Source organism: Gracilinanus agilis, chromosome 3 (genome assembly GCF_016433145.1).
Source record: "Gracilinanus agilis isolate LMUSP501 chromosome 3, AgileGrace, whole genome shotgun sequence".
Taxonomy (NCBI): Eukaryota; Metazoa; Chordata; class Mammalia; order Didelphimorphia; family Didelphidae; genus Gracilinanus; species Gracilinanus agilis.
This window is the reverse complement of record NC_058132.1, coordinates 85029379-85051734: the sequence shown is the minus strand read 5'-3', so window position 1 is coordinate 85051734 and position 22356 is coordinate 85029379. Positions and strand designations below refer to the sequence as shown.

At 36.5% G+C, this 22356-nt stretch overlaps 1 protein-coding gene across 1 annotated transcript in view; it reads right to left on the bottom strand.

Annotated features, from left to right (window-relative positions):
- CSMD2 (CUB and Sushi multiple domains 2) overlaps positions 1 to 22356 on the bottom strand; it is a 1000214-nt gene that overhangs the window by 112139 nt on the left and 865719 nt on the right. Inside the window, exon 41 of the mRNA XM_044668787.1 lies at positions 2164 to 2373. Coding sequence (XP_044524722.1) covers positions 2164 to 2373 — 210 coding nt within the window. The remainder of the gene's footprint in view (positions 1 to 2163; positions 2374 to 22356) is intronic.

Here is a 22356-nt window from a genome sequence, read left to right as displayed (position 1 = left end):
TTCCATTCCCCCTATCATCCTATTTCTCTTCTGTCCTCTCTAGCTAAATTCCTTAAAAAGGCCTTCTATAATGGACACTTCTCTGCTCTCATTCTCTACTTAATCCTTTGCAATCTGACTTTTGATCTTCTCATTCCACTGAAACTTCTCTCTCCAAAGAAATTAATGATCTCTTAGTGGCCAAATCAAATGGCCGTTTCTCAATTTTCATTCTCTTTTGCCTCTCTGCAACTTTTAACACTGTTGATCACTTTCTCCTGCTTGATATTCTCGTCTAAGTTTCTGAGACACTACTCTCTCCTGGCTTTCCTTTTACCTATCTGACAGGTCCTTCTCTGCTTCCTTTGCTATATTTTCCTATATGCCCTCTAAACCTTTTCTCCCTTTATATTACTCCATTTGATGATCCCATCAGCTCCCAAAGAGCCCATCTTTTTGCTTCCCAAATCAAACAAAATCATGCTCTCTGTCCTTCAGACGTGCACACTAGTAATCATCTTGGACTCCTTACTCTCACCCCATCCCCAAATTCAAGTATTGCCAAAGTCTGTCAATTTCACCTTTTCAACATCTCTTGAATATACCCATTCTCTTCTCTGATACTACCACCTCTCTAGTGAAGGTCCTCACCATCTCGTTTCTGAACTACTGCAGTAGTCTGGTAGGTCTGCTTGCCTTGAATCTCTCCCTACTCCAATCCACTAAGGTAACTTTCAGAAAGCTTGGGTCTGATTATGTCACCCTGTGTTACTCAATAAACTCTAGTTGTTCCCTATGGCCTCTAGGATCAAATACAGAATCCTCTGGCACTCAAAGCCTTTTATAAGCTAGGAGCCCTTCCCTCACCTTTCTAGTCTCCTTACACATTACTCCTCCTTATTCCCAACTTATTCTGTAACCAGTGACAATGGCCTCCTGGCTATTATATAAACAAGATACGTCATCTCTTGGCTCCAGGTAGTTTCTCTGGCTGTCTGCCATACTTTGAATGCTCTTCCTCCTTCCTTCTGACTACTGACCTCCTTAGCTTCCTTTAATTCACAACTAAAACCTCATCTTTCCTGAAAGCCTTCTTCATCCCCTCTTAATTCTAGCACCTTAGCTCTGTTAATTAATTTTTATTTCTACTGTATATAGTTTGTTCTCTATATATTTATTTGCATGTGATCTTTTTCACAAGACTATAAATTCCTGGAGAGGAGGAGGTGTCTTTTGCCTCTCTTTTTTTAAATCACCAGCACACAGCACAGCTCCTGGCACATAGCTGATGCATACTAAATGTTTACTGTTTAAATGGATTAGTTGATTTCTGAGGTATGTTTTAGCTCTGAGTACCTGTGTCTGCAATTTTATGTAGCCTTAAAACCATTTCCAAACAATAAGGAACTGGATAATCTCCACCTTAATCTTAAAGCTAGGGAAAGTAAGCTACAGCTCCATAATGTAATTCATCTTGTGACAGAGTACAAAGCCAAAAGAATATGGGAGAGGATGGGGAAGATTTGGGGAAAAATATTCCCTGGTTCCCTACCATCTGTCCTCTGGCTCTATGGCTTTGCCTTTGTGAGCAAAGCCACAGAGATGGCTTACCTTTGATTCTGTGACACATAGCTTTCTAGGGCTTCCTAAAAGTTCATTTGGCTATCCTAGGCAGGGAACTTGGCATCTATGATACATAATAATAGGGCAAACACAAAGCCCTGCCTTCCCTAACAGTCCCCTCAAAATGTTATTTTCTCTTCCAACAGGCCTGACATTTCTACCTTAAGGGTTTTTAATATGTCAACAATCTTTAAAATTTCTAGAGCACTTTATGTTTTCAAAACATTTTCACAGTTGTATTCCCTGAGACCCTCACAATAGTTCTCTGTTTGGAAGTCAGGGCAGGAGTCATTTACATTTTATAGATTTTAGAATTGGGGAGGTTAACTGACAAAGGCACACAGTAAGTAACAGAACTGGGAATAGAACCAAGTTCTTTTGATAATATATATATTTTTCTTTTTCTTCACAACTCTCTCCATCCTTTGTTTGTTGTTCTCCTCTTTTCTCTAAAATATACTAGAGTGTAGTATGTGGAGTGAAAAGAGGTAAATGGGACAAGAAAGGTCAAAGCAGAGGGTAATGGAGAAGAGAGGAAAGATTCATTTATTCTCATTTTACCTTGATATTCCAGCTTAAATCCTGGACGATTCTGAGAGTGGTCACTGTGAAAATAAACTGTTGTTTCATGGGATGTTGAGAGCAGAGAGCCTGGCAAATCATTTCCACTGAACTTTCCTATCACATGGCTAGTTTCATATGGACCATTCCGAATTTCAATGAAGTCATGGTTGGGCTCAGTGGAGAAGTTCAAGAATTGTATATGTGCTCCTAAGAAAAGGAATTGTCATTAGTAGATAAGTTCATAGGCTCTTTAGTCGTTATTCATCATCCTTCTCCAACCCACATAAATTCTGTTACCTTTTTCTGATAAAGCCAATGTCATGACTCAAAGTATCATACCAATTGATTTCTAGTCCAGGTACTCTCATTCTATAAGGGAACATCATTAACTAATTAGAGGTAGTAGGAAAAATATCTTTTGAAACTTTGTGATCAGACAAGGTGATAGAAAGGATCACAGAAGAAGGCCAATTTTGGTTACAAACAATTGAAAAACTTTTGCACAAAAATGAAGTTAAAACTAGAAGAAAAATTTAACTGGAAAAAAAAACCTTTGTATCAAGTTTCTCTGATAAAAGTGTCATAATTAGGGAACATAAAACAGATTTAAAGACAATGGAATGGAAGTCATTTCCTAATAGAGAAGGAAGGAAAATTTAAGTTCTTACTGTGTGGGAGACACTGTGCTAAGTATTTTACAAATATACAATTTGATTCTCACAACAACCCTACGAGGTAGGTGCAATTATCACTCCCATTTCACAGTTAAGGGAACTGAGGCAAAAAATTTTAAGTGACTTGCCCAGGATCACACATATATTAAGGGTCTGAGGTTGGATCTGAACTAAAAACTTCTTAACTTTAGACCCTATCTACCATATTATCTAGTTGCCTCTTATTAAATGATCAAATAATTTGGACAGGCAGTTTTTAAACAAAGAAATCCAGACTATCAAGGACCATATGAAGAAAATTTCTAAGTCACTAAAAACTAGAGAAATGCATATTAAGACAATTCTGAGTTTCTACCTCAGATCCCTTCTATTAGCATAGGTTTTCTTTTAATAAAAGAAAAATGACAAATGTTAAAGTGGTTTCAGAAAGATAAGTATACTGATGCATGGTTAGTAGAACTGTAAAATGGTCCAACCATTCTAGAAATAATCCCAAATTATGCCCCCATGGTCACAATATTACTATTAGGCCTATAATCCAATAAGAAAATGACATATATGTACAAAACTATTAAAACAGTTATTTTTGTTGTGACAAAGAACAGGAAATAAAGTGAGTTTCCATCAATTGGGAAAATGACTGAAAAAAACTGATATATAAATGTCATGTAATATTAAACTACAATTACAATAGGGACAATTTCAGAGAAACCAGAGAAAGTTTGTATGAATTGATGCTGAACAAAGTGAGCAGAAACAGGATAATAATTTATATGACAATAATAATTTTGTAAAGAAAAACAACTTTGAAAGACTTAAGGACTCTGATCAGTACAATGACAGACAAGACACAACTCTAGCAGACTTATGAAGAACCATGTCCATATCCAAATAGAGAGGTGATAGATTCAGGGTGAAGAATGAAGCACACAATTTTAGGCAGAGTAAATATGTAGATTTCAATTTGGTTAGCATACTTATTTGTTATAAAATTTTTGTTTTTCATTTTCACTGGGAGGCAGGATTCATGTAAGTCAGGAAAATTAGCAATAGGGTTACCAAAAAGAAAAGAAAAGAGAATCACTGATGCATTTTTTAAAATCAAGAAAATAGAACTGAAAGAAATTCAGAAAAATAGGCAGGACAGCTATGAAAATGTATGTTAAAGTTATTATAAACTTTTTTTGAATCTTTAACTTTTATCTATGAATGGATACTAAGTATCCGTTTAAAGGCAAAAGAGCAGAAAGGGCTAGCCAATGGAGGATAAATGATTTGCCCATGGTCACATGAGTAGGAAGTGTCTGAGAACAAATTTGAACCCAGGCCCTATCATCTTCAGGCCTCTTTTTTATCTATTGTGTCACCTATCTGTCCCCTTATACTTTTAAAAATCTGTATGTAATAGTTTCACACTTTCATATAAAATTCCTTTTTTTTACTTTTTATATGGAAATGTTTATTCTGGTGTTTATTAAATCCAAAAAAAAATTTAAAAAGAAAAAATAAAGTAACATATTGGATTTGTTATTTTTTAAAAGGTAGCTGTCATTAAAACAGATTTGCAATTTTCTATATTAGTGGTTTTTTCTATTCCACTTTAAATTCCAAAGTTAAGTTCAGATTTTTAAAAATATATAAATATATATATATATATATATATATATATATATATATATATATATAGTCCAAGATTACATTAGGTTTGTTTTTTTTTTACTGCCATTTGTAATGCTGATGGTAATGTCACTGCTAGGGGCCTTGGAGCCAGTAACTAGACCAGCAGGAGATTGAGTTGGATGTTATCAAGGTTGAGCAACCACAGCTGGGAATAAACTTGCTATAGGTATAAATTCAAACCCTGGAAGCTAAGAGCCCAGTGAATCTACACTGCTAGCTGTTAGGCTCCTTTAAGATGTCTGGTGGGCTGCCCCTCCCTGCTGAGGTAAGTGCCTCTTATTGGCTGAATGGCAGAACAGCAGGAAGTGGGGGCTGAACTTCCTGTCCCAGCAATGATGGTTTGGTTCAACCTCAAACTGGCCCAAACTGCTCAGTATTCTCTCCTCTTCCCTAAACTCCATAGCCTTGGGGGTATAGGAATAATCACAAGATTTACTAATTAAAGACTAAGGGATTTATTGAAACTGGGGAAGGAATAGTCAAGGTAAGAGGGTTTAAGTGTCACTAAGCTGTTGCTATGGTCCTAAGAAGGTCTTGGTAGGCCGAGGGCTGGCTGCCTTTTGCCAGAGCTAAACGGTCTCTGGTTAGAAATTAATTTGATCCTGTAGCTAATCAGTTGTAAAGGAAATAGATGTTGTTGGGTTGCTCTTGAAGAAGGTCCTAATAACTAGTCTAACCTATTTTCCTACCCACGATTCCATCACACTTTCAACATACTTTCAACACCCTTCACCACCCTCTCACCACCCGGGGCCCCAGGGGGAAGGTCAGGGATAAGTAGGTGATCAAAGTGAACTCAGGGGAAAAACAGAACCCAGAGTTGGATTTGCAGGAACTTTTATAGTCTCAGCCCAACTGTCAGTTGGCACCTGCCCCATGGTGCATGCCATTGGCAAGATTCCATTCAGGGTAACTGACAGCTTAGCCTAGGCCAATATTGCAATGCAAAAACCCCAGCATTACACACTAAACAATGATCCATATTGACCTTTTAGTTCATAAAAAAACCTTTTCAGTCAAAGCATTATCCAACTAGACCCCCTTCATGTTGTGAAGCTGATTTTTCTTAACTCAAGTGTAAAGCTTTAAAAATTTCCCTACTGAATATCACCTTATTAGATTCAGTCTAATATTCTAGCCTGTCAGGATCTTTTGGATACTGACTCTGTCACACAGTTTGTTAGCTTGTGTCAAGGGCAAACTTGATGAGCTTATCTTTTTCTAAGACACACATAAAAATGCTAAACAGTCCAAGGCCAGGCTCAGGCCCTGGCAGCACTCCACTGGAGACTTCCTGCCAAGGTGACATTGAACAATTAACTACCATAGCTTTTGATTCCAGACATCCAACCAGTTACAAATCTAACTAATAGTCCTATTCCCCAAGCCCACATCTCTCCATCTTTTCCTTATGAATAGTATGAGATACTTAACCTTCTGCTTTGCCTCAATCTGAGTAAATTTATCTACAGCATCCTGCTGATCTACCACTTTAACAACTTTGTTTAAAAAGGAAATGAGGTACTTTGGACATGGCTTGTTTTTTATGAGTCAATGCTGACTATTTAGGATCACTGCTTGCTTTTTCTAGATATTTGTTAACCATCTTAATGATACTTTCTATGTCTTCCCAGTGATAAGAAAGCAAATATCATATCTTCTTCCCTTTTTTCAAAAATCAAGACAGCAGTTGCTCTTCTCCAATCTTGTGATAGCTCTCCCATTCTTCCCATGACCCTTAAAGATCATCAACAATGGGCCCATCAATCACATCTAACAGTTCTTTCATAGTATCATAGATTTATAGCAAGAAGAGGGCTTACAGCAGTGGTGTCAAACTAAAATAGCAAATACGGCCACTAAACCATGTGTCAGGATTTCTGTGGTTGAAAGTTGACTTAGTTTTAAGATGTTAAAAATTATCTATGTTTAATTGTATTTTTCCTAAATATTTCCCATTACACATTTAATCTAGTTTGGGTTGCATTCAGTGATGTTACAGGTCACATCTGACTTGGGGGCTGCATATCTGACACCTCTGGCTTCGAGGATACCTAATCCAACTCTCATTTACAAAGAATGTTATTCATCAGGGATACAGGTGACATGAATGTTGTTCAAAGGTAATTACACACTCTCTTATTTTACAATTATTATCTTGGTTCTTTGGTCCTAATATCCTATTAGACAACTTTGTTCTATTATTACTATGATAACTGAGCAACTGTCTTCTATCTATTGTTCTTTGATCATTAGTGTTAACCCAATGAGCCTGCTACTTTATAGCTGAAAACAAAAAAACAAAAAACTCTTTTTTGGATGTCAGGTTTCTTAAATAGCCTCAGTTCATTCTGAGATTTAGCATGACTTACTTCTTGTGTTCATTGTTACCTAACTTTTCTTCTTTCTGTACATCACTTTTAAAAAAAGCTAAAATCAGTTGCTTAGCTCAACTCCCACAAAATCAAATTCTCATTGTATGCATATTAAAACTAACTCTTTACTTTGTTCCCTAACAAGGACAGTCATTATTATACTTAGTTATAGCTTTCTAGTAGCTGTGGCCAACAAACTCAGCCAATACAGTAACAAAGGGCAATACTGTTTAGAATTTATACTTACTTGTAAAATGTTGGTGAGGAGGATAGTGAAATTATGAGCAGTAATATCATATAAATATTGAAAAAATAGGAGGTGGAGGAAACCTATTTATGCAGAGCTAGGCAAGAGATCTTAATTCAGTATTCTAAACATTTGGGAAAAAATCATAGACTTTATAATCACCTTTAAAGTGATCCAAGAAAATATCAGTAACTATCTTATCTGCCTTTTCTCAGCTCTTTAAGAGCTTTTAAGCTTTTAAGATTATAATCTACATATGCATAAAGAGTATCCTTGATGAAAGCTTGGGAAGAAAATAGAAAAGCATTCCCAAATTATATTTTGGGATCTTTTTCCTGACATCAAACTTAAATTTGCTTCTGCCACTTTCACCCTATGTTACTACCTCTAATCTCAGAGGCCAAAGAGAATAAATTAAATGAATCACAATTTCTTATGAAAGTCTTTCAAAACTTCAAGACAGGGCAGCTGGGTAGCTCAGTGGATTGAGAGTCAGGCCTAGAGACCAGAGGTCCTAGGTTCAAATCCAGCCTCAGACACTTCCCAGCTGTGTGACCCTGGGCAAGTCACTTGACCCCCATTGCTCACCCTTACCACTCTTCCACCAAGGAGCCAATACACAGAAGTTAAGGGTTTAAAACAAACAAACAAAAAAAACTTCAAGACAATTATAATGCCTCCCTGAATTTTCTACTTTTCAGGCTAAATATCTCCAGTTCACGAGATCCTAAATTTAAAGTTAGAAAGAATCTTCAAAGTCATGGATTTCAACATCCTCACTTTACAAATAAGGCAAAGCCTAGAGAGGTTAAATCACTTCCAAGGATACTTCAACTGAATCTCTTCTATGATACAGAATCAAGATATTTTATATCTCAACTGCACTCCTCTGGATATTCGCCATCCAGATGATAAATGATTTACTTAATTTGTGTTGACCCAATATTTCAGATATGGAAAATGATAAGAATACAAAAGAACCATCAGCTTCCTTCAAGTGTACAGAAGAAAACATTTACACTCAGAGGACCTGAGCTTGAATCTCTATTCTGTGATTTTATTTATATCTATATGATCTTGAGAAAGTTACTCACCTCTCTAAGATTTAGTTACTTTATCTGTAAAATGAAAGGGTTGAGCTAGATGGTATCTAAGGTTCCTTCCAGATCTAAATGTGTGGTTCCATCATCTTTATTTCTGGAATCTATCTCTTTTAATGTAGTCTAAGATCATATTAGCTCTTCAGACTGCCTCATCATACTGTTGACTCATTGAGCTCTCAGGCCAATAAAATCCCTATATTGATGATAAAAGGGATTTCAGTCCATTCAGCTAAATGTCACCATAAGGTCACTCCTCTGACTAAATATTTTCAATGCATATAACAAAACTGTATTTTATTTCTTAAAAGACATAACAAAAATTTGTTTGTTGATCTCCTGACCATTAACACAAAGTCTCCTGGAAAAGATCAGCTAAAAGACTTAGTATTATTTAGCCCAATTCTCCATATGGTGAAGGAATGGAAAAATAACAAATAGAAGCATCACTATTACTTGGATTGTGACTTGGGCAACTTACAATGCTCATCCCCAGCTATTATAGGTAATAATCATAGTATACTTTCCTCAGAAAATGATTAAATATATAGACGTATGCTTTCCCATGTGAGTATAGTGATATATCTGAGTGCATGTATATGGTCTTATGTTCATGTGTTGTTCTCTCTGGGCATATGTTTTCTATCCTCTGTATATCCAGACATAACACAGTTCATGTGTATTGTTAGGAAGGAAATGACAGAGAGAGAAATGATGTTGCAGAAGTTGGTCTGGCTGCATGCTAGGAACTGACAACAGAGGATTCTGGAATCCGGAGAGAGGATATGAAGAGACACCAACCAACTGAAGGGACTTTTGCTTCCTGGTCCAATAGCTGAGAGGAGTGAAGGTGGCTGAGCTCTGCCGTTCCTGCTGTTATAACCTTTTAGACCTTCTGGGAAGTATCTTTCCTCACTCCAAGATATACATCTACGAAGATTCTTAAACAAGAAGCCTGTTTTAATCAAGATTCAGTACTGGTGTGGAGGATGAGGCCCAAGTTCAGGACCTGGCCCAGCTGGGTTGAACTCACGTCATCAAGAGTTCGTCCCTTGTCATCTTAGAGATTGTCTCATCTTGTGACACCAACAAGGAGGATTAATTAGAGTCAAGTATAGACAGGGAGGGCTTGGGAATCTTAGCCAGTGTCAGGAAAGGGCTTGGGGAGCTTCGAGAAAAACAAAGACTTTCCCATATGGGGGAAACATAGAGGGAGAGGTGAAGGAGACCTTTTAGATTTAGGGAACCCCTGTTCCTTAATCCTCTTTTCCTAATCCCTTTGTTTCATTATAAATAAATCCTTCTATCTGTTTCCCAACACTAATCACACCCTGGTCCCAGGAGGTAAGGACAATAGCCTTACTTTACTACAGTCACTGAGGGATCTCACATACCTCAGAATACAAACTATTTCAGTATAAATAGAAGAATAAAGATATAGAGATATGGCAATGGAGAGATACGCTGTATTTATAGATTCTTGGCTCTTTGTAAGGAGAATCATACATATCTATGTATTGTAGCCATGTGTGCATGTACTACCGTGTGTGCACTGGTGTACGCAGATGGCTTTACCTCTGAGAATACATCGTCACTACAGCACTACTCTAGAAACTCGCTATGGCATTAAGGTGACCTGGATGCTTAAGGGCTATGTCAGTGGACCTCTAAACATTCATAAAGCTGTGATGTCTTCAAGCACGGGCCAAGGGCCAGACACTATATTGCTATCTAAGCGCCAGACTATATAAGTCAGATTCACCAAAAGGAAAAGCGCAGGATGATGATCTTTTCAACTATAACAACTTTCCAAGACCATCTAAGTCACAGTAGGACTGCAATTTGTATCAGTAATGGAAATACCAACACTATTTAAGACACAGATTCAATTGAAGGACTGACGTGTGGACATACATCTCTATGGGTGCCGTATGTATAAATGTATGCCTGTATTCTCATCTATGTGTTTCACACATACATGCATACATGGCAATATGTATGTCTGCTTATAGATCCGTGTGTACTCTCTCCACTGTGTCTGAACAGGAAAGAATCTATGAATATACATGTCTGAAGGGATTTTCTTCTATGTTGAGACAGATACATATGTGTATCAAAGGAACAGTTGATCATTTTCATTGTGTTCTCTGAAGAAATATGTACTGATATCTTCCTCAGATGATGCATTGGTTAAGACATGGAAAAAAATTTGTTAGGCTTTAAAAGAAGGAAGTTTGCTAAAACTTTCCATGGCTAGGGTGTCAAGTCTACTGGATATAAGGGGCATTAGACTCCTGAGATACTAAGGGACACTGAAAACATGATTTAACATAAGGTTCATTTAAGGCAACAGGAGAGGGAACAGACTGAAGTCAGGAAACAGCGAATATAATGCTGCCTTATATTTATGGTTCATGTCCTGTTACTGATACATCTTTCAACATTAACTATAGCTATTGATTGATGAACATAGTTAAGGGTCAGGTTGAATTTGAAAAATGCACTGGGAAGAGCCAAGAATCAATTCTCAATCCAAAGAATAAGAATTCAATGGAGAGTTAGCTATGGTCAGAACTAGAAGAATGAAGGTAGACAAACATCTGAATTTTCAAAAAGAGGAAAATGGATCCTTTAAACTATAGGACAGGGAGCTTGATGCCAAATCCAGGCAGAATTCTAAAGGAAATTATTAAAGGGATGCTTTATGAGCCTTTAGGAAGGAGAAAGCCATACTAACTTAAAATTTCTCTATAATTTTTTTTGGACAAAATTACTAGACCAGTAGATAAGATGAGTGTTATACAAATAATAGACATGAATTTTAACAACGTAAATAGAATATAAATTGTGTGAGCAGTCATGGTTTCATTTTTGTTTTTGTATTCCATTAGCATAATGCATAGCATATAGAAGACATTTAACATTTCTTTGTCCATTGATTTTTTTGGTTGACCCAGTCAGGCACTGAAAGATCCTCTCATGCTGCATTTTTGAATGTGAAAAATTGTCAACTGGGAAAAAGTAGGCTTAGGTAGATTTGGAACTTGCCAACTGACCAGAATTATTATTTGATTAATGTTAGCCTAGGAGTAAAGTGCCCAAAGGGTCTGATTTTGTCTTTATTTTATTTGATTACTTTTGTTAGTCACTTGAATTAAAATATAGATAATATGCTTATCAAAATTTGTTATTGTTTAGTCATTTCAGCTATGTCAAACTCTTTGTGACCTCATTTGGAGTTTTCTTGGCAAAGACACTGGAGTGGTTTGCAATTTCCTTTTTCACTTCATTTACAAATAAGGAAAATGAGGCAAATGAGGTTAAGTAACTTGCCCAGGGTCACATAATTAGCGTCTGAGAATAAATCTGAATTCATGAAGATGAATTTTCCTGACTCCAGATCCACACCTATCTGCCTAGCTGCCTCAAATTATTTTATTATCAAATTTATTATTTATTATTAAATTTATCAAATTTATTATTTATTATTAAATTTATCATAAAATTTCTAATAACTAAAGTTGAAAAGATTAGCTAACATGCTGGATGGCAGAATCATGATCAAAAAGGATTTCAAGATATTAGAATCTAATCTTATTTTTTAGCATTATTAGAACCTAATCTAATAAAAGTCAATTTTGTACAGGCCCATATTGGTGAAGACGTGGTACATATGCCCTGGTGGCATGGAGAAGGCTACTCCATTCCTCCTCTCCACCATGTCTGAGGATGTTTTTTGCTTGCCCTGCCCCTCTGCCCAGAAGATCAATGCGAGCACTAGCTCCTTCCACTCTCTGGGGTAATGTGAGGGCTCACAAGTAGCTTGAAAGTGCAGTTTGGACACATAATCTTTAAAAGGTTTGTCAATGCTGGTATAAGCTATGGAAGATTTGGCTAGATAGCAGTACATGAGAAGAATCTGAAGGTTTTACTGGAAAGCAAGTTTAATATAAGTCAATCACATGAAAAAGGTGTAATATAGCACATTAGGCAGATCCTTTGTGGCAAACTTATGGAAGGGTATGGATAAGAATAGCACAGAATGGGCCAACATGGCTAGATTATGATCTGTATCACTTGAAGGATCATCTGCATTAATGAAATGCTGACCTATATGAGAAATAATGGTAACTGACACCTACAAAGTATTTTATAGTCTGAAAGATTCTTTATATGTATTTTTCTGTTTGAGCTTTAAAACAAGACTGTAAAATAGATACTTCAGGTATTATTATTCTACTTTTACAGAAGACACTGAAGCTTAGGGAAGTTAAATGACTTACCCATAGTCATACATCCGACAAGGTTCCACAGATAACATCTGAAACTAGGGCTCTCCTAATTCTAAGACAAGACTATTTGTACTATGCACACTCTCAAAATTATTCCATGTCATCCAGATTGATTTTGAGGTCTTAAATGGAAATGGAAATGAAAATATCCAAGAAGGCTATTGCAGACACAGGACTGGAGTTCAGACAAGAGACTATGGGTAGATATACAGACATGGGAATCATTCGTGTAGAGATGAAGATTGTCTCCATAAGAAAAGATAGGATTCCCAACAGAAAATGTACAGAGTGAGAAAGGGGATCAGGTTAAAGTCTTGGGGGAAACTTACTTATAAGGAAGGGGAAGATGATGACTCCACAAAGAAGACTGAGGAAGACCAGCAAGAAAGGCAGAAGCAGAACCAGGATGGTTCTTTTAGATGAAAGAGTAAGTATCCAAAAGGAAGGAACAATCAACAGGTAGGGATTTCAGAAAGATTAATGAGAAGGAACATTGGAAATAGCTTCAGGATTAAGCAACTGAGAGATCACTGGTAAGCTTTCAGATGTTTAAAAACAAGTGTGATATGCAGAAGAGTGATAGAATGCATAGTGTTCTAGACTTCAAATCAAGAACATCTGTGTTCAGATCCTGCTTCTGATGCTCTTTAGATATAGAACTATAGAAAAGTACTTAAAATTCCCTAATCCTAGATTTCTCCATCTGTGAATAGTGATAATAATACCTGTAGAACCTGCTTTACAATTTGCCATGAGGCTCAAATGGGATGATGTTTTAAAATGCTATGTGGAGTAAAACTGTTATATGAGTCAGCTGTTACTACTGTATATGATGTAAAATTATATAGAATGTGAGAGCTCTAAGGAACGCGAGAGAACTAATTCAACTCTATCAAATTATAATTGAAAGAAAGTAACTTGTCCAAGAATCCAAGCCTCTTGACTCTCAATACAGAGTTTTCTACTTTAAAATTTTTTGTTTGTTCTAAATTTAAATACCCCTAAAATAATGTTTTCATATACAAAGCAGAATACAAAAAGAGGATTATATGTGAAATCATAGATCTCTATTTCATGAAAAGTATATTATATTACATATACAAATATGTCTCTCTCTCTGTCTCTTCCTGTCTCTCCACTTTACATTACTTTCAAAACTGTCTGTCTTGCCTTTGTTTCCTTCTGAACTTCTTTTGGTTCTCTTCTGTGCATTAAAAGAAAAAATATTTCAATGGTCTTTTGTGGGGAATGAGAGCCAATCAATTACCAAGCCTTCCCTTGCTTCCTCCCTTTCCTCACAATTAACTCAAAGATAAAAAAAAACACTAATAATCAAGAAAAACAACTCTATACAGGAACCATGTACCTTGTGTCTATCACTACTATTGGGAGGTGGGTAACATGCTTGTCTAAAGTACTCTGGAGACAAGGTTAATCGCTGCTTTCATCAGAGTTCTTAAGTTTCTCAAAGTTGTTTTTCTTTACAATATCATTATCTATTTACAAATTGTTTTTCTGGTTCTGCTCATTTCACTTTCTTTCAATCCATCCTGCCCAGAATTCTTTGAAATTATCTCTTTCATCATTTCTTACAGTGTAACAACATTCCATTCCATTCATATGCCTCATTTGGTTCGATTGGTCCTCAATTTTCTGAAAGACAATCTAAAGCATTTACATATATTCTAATCCCCCTCCATCCCCCTTTTAAATTTCCCCTTTAGTTTCCAGAAGCTTGTTTTGCTTGTGATTACTCCCTACCCAAATCATCCTGTCTCTTAACTTCACCCCCATTGTTATATATTTCTCTGCTGAGTTAATTTATATACCAAACTCTTTGAGTGCTTGTATGTTCAATCTTCCTTTGTCCTTTTCAGATAAATGCAAGATTCATATGATAGTGTTCTCTCCACTCTTTTCCTCCTTTCTATTCTCATGCTCCTCAATTATGAGAAATACCAAGGTCTAAACTCTTCTCCCTTTTATGTTGTTCTCTTTCTCCTCTTTAAGCCCTCAAAATAGAACCAAAATTGCAACACCCAAGCTTCTTTTTTTCTTATTTATTTCCTTCAAAATCCTTTGAAAATATTCTAGTCCTGAAGGGATACTTGTTTCTTCTTCCCTTTGCTATAACTATAATTAAGCTGATAATATATTGATAATAGTTATTGATGGACAGGTGATAATAAAAAGCTGTTATTGATCAGCTAAAGCTGTTAAGGGATAAACCATTTGCAGGTGGTGGATGGAAGGTCTGAAGCAGTTTAATACAACCTCTATTTATTTTCTTCTATAGGAAGAGGTAGGGAGAAGAAATAGCAGAGTACAAACTAGTAGTTAAGAACAGGATAGGAAATCTCTTAACCTAATACTAAAATCTCTAAATAACTCCCCCAAAACTAACTTCTTTCTGTGCAGCTTCTTCATGCCTGCAAGCAGGCCTCCTTAAACTATTCTCACTATCTTAAATAATATTTCTGTATCTAACTAAGCCTATATAAATTTATAGTGAACTCTAAGTAATTCTATCAACTGTCAGTTGAATGCAGCCTGTCACACACAGACACAGGCAGTTCTGCAGCTCCCTTCAAAGTGCTGTGGAGAAGAGGCCTCAGAGTCAGACCTATCTCCCTCAGAGTACTGAGAAGGAAAACCCCTCAATAACTAAACTCTTAACTAGAAGTAGTAAGTTTTTCCTTCTTCAACCTCCTTAAATCTGTTCTTCTCAACTCCCAACTGCCACTAGCCACTGTCAGAGAGACCTTTTGACAGAGAGCCCAAACAGCCACTCCTGTTCTCTGAGACTGCCAGAGAAAATTGAGCCCAGAGCCAACTCACTTCTCTCTTTTTATGATAGGCCTTTCTTAAAGTGTTGGAGGGCTATTGAGAAGACTTCTGCTCTTAAAGAGTGCGAGTGATATTATTAAACTTCCTCTAACCTAGAAACTCTGCTCCTAAGGAGAAAGAGTGAGCATTTAATAAATTCCTTATAACACCTTATTAGAATGTTAGCATTTCATCATCATATAGCTCCTTTTAACTACTTAAATTTCCTTTTCTAGGTTTTTCTGGACTCATGTTTATATTTCAAAGTTCCTATACTTCTATTTTTTTCCCACTGGAAATGCTTAAAAGTCTTCTATTTTGTTAAAGATCCATTTTTCCTCAGAGAATTATACTCAGCTTTTCAGGATAAGTTATTCTTGATTGTAAGCTTGTATCTTTTATCTTTTCAAATAGTGTATTCAAATCTTTTCTTGTGCTTTAGTAGAAGTTGTCTTCTACTGTATGATTCTGGTAGTAGTTCCTTAACAACCTGAACTAATTCTTTCTGAAAGCTTGCAACATTTTTTCTTTAAAGTAGAAGTTCTACAGGGCAGCTGGGTGGCTCAGTGGATTGAGAGCCAGACCTAGAGACGAGAGGTCCTAGGTTCAAATCTGACCTCAGACACTTCTTAGCTGTGTGATCCTGGGCAAGTCACCTAACCCCCATTGCCTAGGCCTTACCACTCTTCTGCCTTGGAACCAATACACAGTATTGGCTCCAAGACAGAAGGTAAGGGTTTTAGGAAGAAAAAAAATAAAGTAGGAGTTCTAAATTTTTGCTGTAACATTCCTGGGATTTTTCCATTAAGGGTTCCTTTCAAAGGAGGTGATTTGTGGATTCTCTCTTTGCTTTCTGGTTCTCATAGATCTGGGAAATTTTCATTCAAGATTTCCTGAAATATAGTGATCAAGAATTTTTAATCACAGTTAAAAAAATATTCCAGTGATTTTTAAATGATCTCTCCTGCTTTCTTGCTTTCCAGGACACTTGTTTTTGGCATGAGATATCTTACATTTCCTTCTATTCGTTTGGTCTCTTGATTTTGTTTTAACATAATAATAATAATGTGTATGTATACATATGTATTGCTGTCTCATAGTCACAGATTTCTTTTTGATCTAGTTTACAGAGACTATATTTCTTTTCTTTTTTTTTTTTAATTTTAAACCCTTAACTTCTGTGTATTGACTTATAGGTGGAAGATTGGTAAGGGTAGGCAATGGGGGTCAAGTGACTTGCCCAGGGTCACACAGCTGGGAAGTGTCTGAGGCCGGATTTGAACCTAGGACCTCCTGTCTCTAGGCCTGGCTCTCAATCCACTGAGCTACCCAGCTGCCCCCTAGAGACTATATTTATTGCATAATTTTATAACTTTCTTTTTCTAAACTACTTATTCTCCTTCAAGTTTTTTCCTCAAAGTTTTTATTTAATTTTTTCCCTTCTTTCTTTCTTCTTTAGGTGCTTCTTATGAAAAATCCATTGTTTCTTTGAGTTTCCAGTTGCAATGCTTATGGAGTTAAATCCATAATAATTTTTGATTTGGCACAGTGGTATGATAATGTTCTCATCCCTCCAACTTTGGTTCCTACATTAGGACTTTGAGCAAAGACCACACTCCACTTCCAACAAACTTTTAGATGAGGTGGTTGACCTTGCTTTGTTTTGCACAGAATACCTGGAGTTCTTGTAATAACTTCCACCTCCCAGGCTTAGATCCTCTGGATCCATGAAATGCATAGTGCTATGTATCCATAGAGCCCTGTGATATCTCAGACTAGAGTGTTAGAGACCTCAGAGTCTCTGGTCTTGGGCTGTCCTGATGTGAATACTGGTCAGTACCATGGTCATCATGGCCTACTGCTGTTCCCCAGGGTTTAAGATGCTCAACTTGGGGATTTCTCGGGAAGCTTGTCACTTTTGCTTCCTGTGGACACAAGAGCCTTGTAGACTTTGTGCATCCAGACTTTGATTAAGGGATCCATTTCCTATTATCTGTGAGCTTCCGATTATTCACTTTTTTGAAATTCTGGGGTAGAAGATGTCATTTGTTGAAGATTTCTCATTGATCTATTTCTTGACCATTACTTGGTTTGATGCAAACTTCAAGATTTTGGTGGAATAGGTAGTGGGGAGCTGGGCAGCCTATCTCCAGTTTATAGGAAACCCCTGATGTTGGCAACATGTCCCAGAGTTCTTTCTATTATTCCACATTACCTCTCTTAGCCCTCTGCTAACTCTAATTTTCTAAGACTTTGACTTATGCTTCTTTCCTCCCAAGCAAGTATGTGGGCAGCCCTATTTACAGAGCAGAAAGTACAGTTTACCTATGTCAGGGACTTGAAAGGTCAGCCAGGAATAAACTGCTTTTCATCTCCCATATTAGATGAGGGCAGCCTGATTGCAAAAACTGATACTGTTGCTGCAAGAACAATTCCTAGAGTGACACACCTAAAAGATTTCCTCAAGGGCAAGCCTGGGAAGAACAGATGCAAAGAGTGAGAGAGTACAAGGGTATGAGAGTACTCATAAAGATGAAATTGTACATTTTATTGTAGTCATCTACTTTGATGAAAATTAGACAACATACCCTAGAGTGTATTAGAGATTCAAGTGTTTCTATTAGCCATTTTTTATATTATTCTGTCATTGCTATTTCTATTTGCCTTAATGCTATACACACAAAATATAAGCTCTGTTACTGGCATGTTTACTTGTTTAAGAGGTGACAGAATTCCAAAATTCTCTTGAGTCTTAGATAAAATGATCATAGTCATAGGTCACAAGGGTCCAAACAAAGTTCAGACTCCTCAGAATGGTATTTGAGTTTCTCTAAAGTCAGTGTCTACCTACCTTTATATATCACTATTACATTTTACATACCCCATGTCAACTCCTCCAGGAAGCTTTCCCTGATCTCAATAGCAGAGAATGATTTCTCCCTCCTCACAAGTCTCAATGAACTTTAACTCTTTTTATTAATGCACCTGCTACATTTTATCTACTGTTATGATTTGTGTACATCTTGAGAGTAAGATGCCATGCCTTAATTATCTATGTATCCCTTACATTGTCCAGCAGAGTAAATGTCTGTTGAGTCCCTCTTGATTTAATAAACTCTCTATAATAGCTAACAGTTTCGCCTCATATTGAGAGAACCAGATAGTTCTTGTTCCCAAGATAAGCTAAATGTCACTGACCTGACGAAAGAAAAGAAGTCTGAGCACCATCTAGTGGTATAAATGGCTGCCAGCAAGCTGTTCGGCTGCCATCCTGCCTTATATAAACAAATAAACTCTTCAAATAAAATACTAAAAGAACAGCCCAAAAGCACCTCAATGAAATCCTCTGTGACTGAAGATTCTGTCACCACATTTGCTTCTCACACAGGGTTTGATGAAACGAATTTCTCTTTATGTTACAAGAAGCTGGCATATCTATACATATTCTCAACCAAGTACAACCATCCCAAAATAAAATTCTTTACAGGATGAACTGAAAGACCTGGGTCTGCTAGTTCTTCAGAATGAGAGGATAATTTTTTTTCATTGTCCTTGTTGAAATTCTTTTGTACAAGGTTTTTATTTAAATTTAATATCCCTCTTTCCCTGTCTCTTTAAGTTTGTGGCAATATGTTTGTCATTTCTTTTGATTGCGTGACCCTACAGAGTATAGTCCTATATAAAATGCTGCCTACTACTGAAAGAAATCCATATGGATAAAGTCAAGTTGGACAATATAATGAAGAGAGGATCAGAATACTGGACCTGAATTTAAATCCTAAATTTAAATCCAAGAGACCTTAAATTTAAATGATCATATAGCAAGTCACTGAAACATTGCTTTGAGAGCCTTTGTTTTCTCATATTGCATGGATTATTTTAAATATGGAAGTTTTGCTCTATTTTATTATAATTACAGCTTCAAAGAAAAAAAATTCTCAAATAACTTGGTTGCAATGGTTTGCTTTTTTTTATTACTGTTGAGTACTGTAGAATTTGAAAGAAATTTATCTTAAGATTAGTGGGTGTTATATACGGGTTTGACTACACTACTGTTCCTGTAATATCAATAAAAATTGCTTAGGCACCTACTATGCACATAATTCTTTACTTTGTGTCTAAGATACAACAATAGTTCTAACACTGGCTGTGCTTTTAAGATTCTTAAAATATAGAGGCGACAGAAAGGAGGGAAGATGAATACAAAAGTGACTATTGCACAATGAGAGATATAAGAGCAAAGGATAGGTGTGGGCAATGAGTTATGAACATTTTTAAGAGGCAGAGATACATTTCATATATTTTTGGTGGGGTCCCTTAAATTAGGCCTTAAAGAAAAAGGACTTTGACAGGTAGATATAAGTGAGATTGTGTGTTCTGGGCAAAGGAGATGGCTTGTCTGTATGTAGACGCAGGAGAAAAGAGGGTGACAATGAGGAACCATTATCTGCTTTGGGTAGAACACAGAGTGCATTAAAGGATAATGATGGGAGAATTAAAAAAAAAAATGAAAAAAACTACTCAGGTGCTCAGGTGGAAGGCCTTAATGCTAGGCCAAGTAATCTATGTTAAATCTTATTACAAAAGGGTTAAAATCTATAAATTATTAAGATAATTTTGGCAGCTATATAAAATAAAGGTTCAATTAGACAAGGTAGAAATTTGATTCAGGGAGACCAATTAGGAGGCTATTGCAATAGTTCAAATGACATATGATGAAGGCCTGAACCAGAGTGGTGGAAGTAGGAATAGAATGGGAGAAACTCATTTGAGCAAAATTGTAATGAAAATCTGTAATATTCTTTGTGGGGGAAAGATTGTCCTATCAATCACTCTGAAGAAGTGGGAAGACTTAAGGCAGTCTGGTTATATCAGGCGGGGTCTTATTAATGGAATAGTGTCATGGCTAATAGAAGTTCTAACCTTGTAATTTGATAAGGGAAACCAATAGCAGCATGAGGCTTTAGGAAATATAGAAATGTGTGGGGACTAATTAGCAGGGCAGCTGCATGAAGGCCTCTCTTCTAGAGGCAAGATGTCACCTCTATGCGGTGGCAGCTATTTTAGTCCAGGAAGCCAAAACATGGTGCTGGTTTGTAAGTTCAGACTAAAGAGAACTGAAGGATAAAGATCCTGGCTCTACAAATCTGATATTTTTTATTTGAAATTCAATGTCTGATGCTTTTTTCTCTTTTCTCTGAATTGCTAATAAAAACCTTTTTGAAAATCCTTTTTCCTTCTGTTGGGTAGGTTCAGAAAAAGTGGGGAGCTCCCAGGTAGTACAGTGGACAAAATGCAAGCCTAGAATCAGGAAAACTCATCTTTGTGAATTCAAATCTAGTTTCAGACACTTAACTGGCTGTGTGACTCTGGGCAAGTCACTTAATCCTCTTTACCTCAGTTTCCTCATATGTAAAATGTGTTGGAGAAGGAAATGACAAACCATTCCAGTACCTCTGCCAAGAAAACCCCAAATGGGATCACAAAGAATTAGAAACAACTGAAACAACTAAACTGCAATAACAAAGTGAAACACTAGGAATGAACTGGTTCTAGGTGGCAGGGAGAAGAGGGCTATATTTCCCTATAGTTCTAAGAGAGACATGATAGTAGAGTGAAAATAGTACTGGGTCTAGAGAAGGAGATAACTATATTCCAATCCAGCCTCTAACACTGACACGGTATGTCATAAGTCTTTAATTTCTCATTTGTAAAACAAGAGTAATAACACATATATATTTATGCCTCATAAGGTTTTGGTGAAGATCAAATGACAGGATTCACATACAGTGTTTTGTGAATCTCTTATGCTTTTTCTATATTTCAGCAATTATTATTGTTTAGAGGTTCAAAAGTTAGTGTTAATAGTCACAGAAAGTACAAGCTGCACAGAGGATTTCCAAGTTTCCAATATCCAAACTTCTGCTTTGAGTAGCATTACCTTCTAAATTGGAAGCAGGGGAAAGGGGAGTAAAAGAAGCTGAAATCGTTTCCATTTGAACTTTTACAAGGTTTTTGGATTTTGGTTTCCTAAAAAAATCATTCTCATATCAGAAGCATTCAAACAAAAGCTTACACTTTTTAATGAAGTGTTTATTTGATCTCAAAATTTATAATATATTTATATTTGTTCAGTATGACCCAGATCCTGAGCAAGAAGGAAGGCCAAAGAAGAGAGATCATACTGGGAACTCTCCAGAAACATTTTAAAGGTGAGGAGTCAGGAGATTATCCAAACAATCTGATTCATCTACATCACATCCGAGACATTCTAAACCTAGCTCTCTGTATTCTAATATCAGGGTGGGGGCCGAAGTAGAGCCATTGTATCAGTTATCCAACTGGTAGAGAACTATGCCAAAATTCTGAACCTGGGGGTCCCTCCTCCATTTTACCCAAATACACAAATTATTCTATGTTACTACCTGACATATATATATATATATATTAGACTTTTGAAACCAAACCAAAGCAGCTTTTGGACAATCCTTGCTGTAAAGTCACTCCAGCAGGGTGAATAGCTAAGAGCAAACTATAACTTGATAACTGTCTCTTCCATCTAGTTCTTAGGATCATGAAAGGAGTTGGGGCCTTTTCTCATTTTTCATTTTCCCACATCTCCTGTCTTCTGAGGGTGAGGTGTGAAGTGATTACAAGCCACTCAGTCTCTGCCAGCAGTGTGAAGGAAGTGACAAGTAAACCTTTTGGGGTTTAGAATCTATGGTTTAATTTGATTTTACACACTGTTCAAGATCCCATGCATTATTAATGGAAATAATCAAATTGGTTTCCTCGAAAACACACCTTCTTATTCCTATCTCTATATCTCTGTTCATACCATTCCCCATCCGTAAATGCTTTACCCACTCCCTTCCACCCTAATTGAGCTCACATGAAGTCTATACCAGCTCACAGAGCTTCTCTCTCCTCTGACTTCCTATAGCAAATATTATCCGTGCATTTATCACATATCATCTCTTATTTTCTGTTTCATAT